The sequence below is a fragment of the Coccinella septempunctata genome, chromosome 8 (assembly GCF_907165205.1).
Source record: "Coccinella septempunctata chromosome 8, icCocSept1.1, whole genome shotgun sequence".
Lineage (NCBI taxonomy): Eukaryota > Metazoa > Arthropoda > Insecta > Coleoptera > Coccinellidae > Coccinella > Coccinella septempunctata.
The window spans coordinates 3,097,593-3,101,581 of record NC_058196.1 but is presented as its reverse complement, the minus strand read 5'-3'; the positions used below and the strand labels follow the sequence as shown (position 1 = coordinate 3,101,581).

The window sequence follows — 3,989 nt, the reverse complement described above, 5'->3', positions numbered from 1 at the left end:
GCCGAATATATGTGGTGTAGAGTACGCTGCAAGTGCGAGGATCACAACGGCCAAAAGTCTTCAGTAGGAGAAACGACATTCTTTTGGCTTTGTTGGAGGCAGCAGCTATATGCTCAGACCAGGACAGATTCTCAGTGACAATGACCCCCAGATCTGACTGGGATGCAACAGATTTAATAGCATGGTGGGATAAGTAGTAGGAGTGTTTCGGATTATGTTTTCCCATATGAAGGACTGTGCATTTATCCAAATTGAGTGGGAGCTGCCACTGGCAGATGGTTTCTGTGGGCGAGTTGTGCTCTGGTTTAAGATCCTTGGTCATTGGAGTCCCGCAAGGTTCAGTTTTGGGACCAATATTATTTTATAAATGACTTCCCAGAGTATGTAACGGGTGCGCTGACCACTCTCTTTGCTGATGATACCACTGTCCTCGTTAAGTCTTCGGAGTTGGCAAGTCTGATTCGGGCATCGGGGGAGGCAGAGTTGAGGGCTTTTGAATGGTTTTCTGCGAACAGATTGTCCATAAATGAGTCTAAATCTCAGAGTTTGGTTTGCAGTCTGAGGTCCTTGCCGGAGCGGAAGCTGGGGTGCGTTAGATTTCTGGGTGTTCTGTTGGATAGGATAACATGGACTGCTCAGGCCACTGCCGTCGCTCGGGCGGTCAGCAAAAATGCCTTTGCCCTTCGAGCTCTGTCATCGACTTTGTCTGTTGAAGCTTTGCGGATGGTTTACTTTGCCTTGGTCGAGTCCCACTTGAGATACTGCGTCATTTTGTGGGGTAATTGCTCTTTGAGAGAAAGTATCTTCAGAATTCAGAGAAGAGCAATTCGGTTCATCACGGGCCTAGGGTATAGGGAATGTTGTAGAGACAAGTTTGTGGAATTGAGAGTCCTATCGTTCCCAGCATTGTTCATCCTCGAATCTTTGACCTATGCCCATAGTAATAGGCATTTATATATTCTTCAGTCAGACATTCATGACCATAACACTAGAAACAAGGGCCTTGTTAGGAAAAAAATTGTGAGGCTGGACAGGTCGCGCAGGGCTCCCAACTTTCTGTCCATTGATTTGTACAATAAGTTACCTTCTCACCTGAAATCACTGACGGAGGATAAATTCAAACGTGTTGTTAAGGAGAGACTACTTTCCACGCCTGTTTACTCTATTGAGGAGTTTTGTTCTTGCGTTTTCGGTATGTTTTGACTTATTTTAATGTGTAAATTATATACCTTGATTTTATATTGACGAGTGCAAACAAAAATGATTGTAGTCATGAATAAATTATGACTAGCCTTGCGGCTTTCACACTCCTCTCAAGAGGAAAATTCACTTATCCCATATATCTCAGATATCAAAAGGATTAAGCTCTGTTGGAGCCCTTTCCAGGTTTTCGGGCTCGAGGTGGTGGTCGGGTCCGGGTCGCTCCTCGCCTCCCTGCTGTAGTTTGGATTCCTGCTCCACTCGTACTTCCTGTCGGCGCAGACGGTGTTCCTCTGCATTCCCCATGTACTTGCGTACAGTTCTCGCCGTTCCGAGCAGTACCGCCTTCTGCATGACTCTATAAATATTTTCGTCCAGCTGAAGTTTCCCCAAGTTCTCCAGTAGTTTCTTCGGTATCAGGCCTGTAGATGAAATTACAATAGCGATGGTCTTGATATCTTTCAGCTTCCACTGTCTTCTGGTTTGTTCCTCGAGATCTCTGTATTTTGAAATTTTTTCAGTGTGCCTATCTAGAAGATTGTTATTATTTGAAATCGCCACATCGATGGATAGTGGTCTGTCCTAATCCTTATTGAGCAATATGAGGTCTGGTCTATTGTGGGTTATTTTCCGGTCTGTCAGAAATATACGATCCCAGTAGAGCTTTTGATGTTCATTTTCCAACACAGCATCCGGATGGTAATTGTAATAAGGAACCTTTTTCGAATTTAGAAGTTGGTGTTTTAGTGCCAATTCTTGGTGAAGAATCTTGGCAACAGCATCATGTCTATTTTTGTACTCTGTGCCCGCGAACTTGGAACATGGAACATGGAACATGGAAATATTAACACCATGATCGAATCGATAGAACCGATATTACACAAACTATATAATGAAAATACAAGTCACAATAGTAGGAGATTTTAATATAGAAATGAATCAGGAGTCAAATAAGAGAAATCAATTCCTTGACTTATTAGGTACGTTCAACATAAAGCAAACAATACATCAGCCAACACGAATAACTAAGAACTCAAAATCATGTATTGATGGTATCTTCACAAATACTGAAATACCATATAATGTAAGCGTCATTGAGACACATATATCGGATCATACCGCTCAAAAAATAGTTTTAGCCATTGATCCAATACAAAAGGAATACAGATACAGACGCAACTTCTCACAAGTAAATATTGAACATTTCAGGAATGCTTTAAGCAAGCATAAATGGTCAGCTTTGTATGAAATTGAAAAGACAGAGATAAACAAACAATTTGAATATTTTCATCAAGTATCTTTAGTGTTTTTCAATAAAATGTTCCCATTAAAGAAAGTGCAAGTAAACAGGAAACCCCGAACGGGAAATATAAACCCAGAGATCAAAAAAATACGAGAAAAACTTGATAAGCTTGTAAAAATGAACAGTGTCATTTTCTTTAAAAGACAACTTTCTATTTTCCTTTCTATGTTTTATTTAATTTCAACTTAGAGAATGCCTTGATTTGTCAATTATTAATTCATGTCAATTCATATTTCAAATATTGTTCATTGAAAACCTAAAGGAATAGCATTGTTTTTGATTTCTTTCAGGTTAGTAAGTTATTCTTAAGAGTTATCAGAGTTTATTTGTTATATTTCCAACTAAAGATAATAAATCTTTCAGATTGAAGACATCAAATCGTCTATTTCTTGAAGTGAGAAATTGAATTGATTTCCATTCTTATAAATCAAAAACTTAAGCTATCTGGTTGATATTCGAAGGACTGCACTGGGATTTCGAGCTATAATGACCACATCCATGAAAATTTGCATAGCTTTTGAAACATCAAATACTAAAGCGAAGAAAAATATATTCAAGTTCAAATGGATTCAGACTACAGGAACGGAAACATATTATGAGATTCCAGAAGACAAACAGAATCCACATGACCATCATGAACTTTTTGCTCTACCGAAGGTGAAAAATATCTTGAAATCAATGAAAACAAGAGGTTCATTTCGTACGTGTGTTATTTCATTGACTCCGGAATTGAAAGGAATATATTTTGATGCCGAAGAAGATGTGCTGTTTAGAGATGAGTATTTACAAATGACTTATTCACCTGCATACGTGAAAACAGAATTTGGAGGAGAACTAGCAGAATCACGAAATACAACAGAACTGTCCTCAGGCAAGACCAAGGAGAATAAAAAGGATTTCAAGAAGATAAAGGACAATTTTGTGCTGAATAATTTTGATGGGAAGAATGTTTCGTGACTTTATGGTTGAAGAAATTTGAGTCGGAATGCATGCGTTGTGGAGTGGAAGAAGATATGGACAAAATTTTGATTTTACGTTTGTTTCTGTATGGGATAGCGAAAGAATGGTTTGATTCTAAATTAATTATATAAGGTTTGGAAACTGATTTTCAAATATGGAAAAATAACTGCTTAGATAGTTTTTGTGAAACAAGTTGGCATAAGCATAGAGAGGCATATTCATTTAGGTACATAGGAGGAAGTTTAGTTGACTACGCTTTCAGGAAAGAAAATTTGTTGTTGAATCTCCGAAATAATTTTCCAACTGACATATTAATTGACTTAATTGTGACAAGTTTGCCAAATTTTTTACAAGATAGAATTGATCGATCAAATGTAACAACTTTTGAGAAATTATTAGGTGAGTTACGAAAGTTAGAAGGTTCAACAAAATATGAAAATGCTCGAAATACCAAAAATGGCAAAATGAACAAATCGGCCGAACAACTTCCTTCACTAACAAAAGCAGATAAGAAGGAACCATGTTC

The 3,989-nt window shown here is 38.1% G+C and overlaps 1 protein-coding gene across 1 annotated transcript; it reads left to right on the top strand.

Moving 5' to 3' along the window:
- The first annotated feature begins 2,620 nt into the window (after positions 1 to 2,620).
- Positions 2,621 to 3,460, top strand: LOC123319284. The gene is made up of 2 exons (XM_044906158.1): positions 2,621 to 2,793; positions 2,867 to 3,460. Exon 2 carries the CDS (start codon positions 2,990 to 2,992, stop codon positions 3,458 to 3,460), a length of 471 nt encoding a protein of 156 aa, XP_044762093.1. The 5' UTR covers positions 2,621 to 2,793; positions 2,867 to 2,989.
- Positions 3,461 to 3,989: the final 529 nt, after the last annotated feature.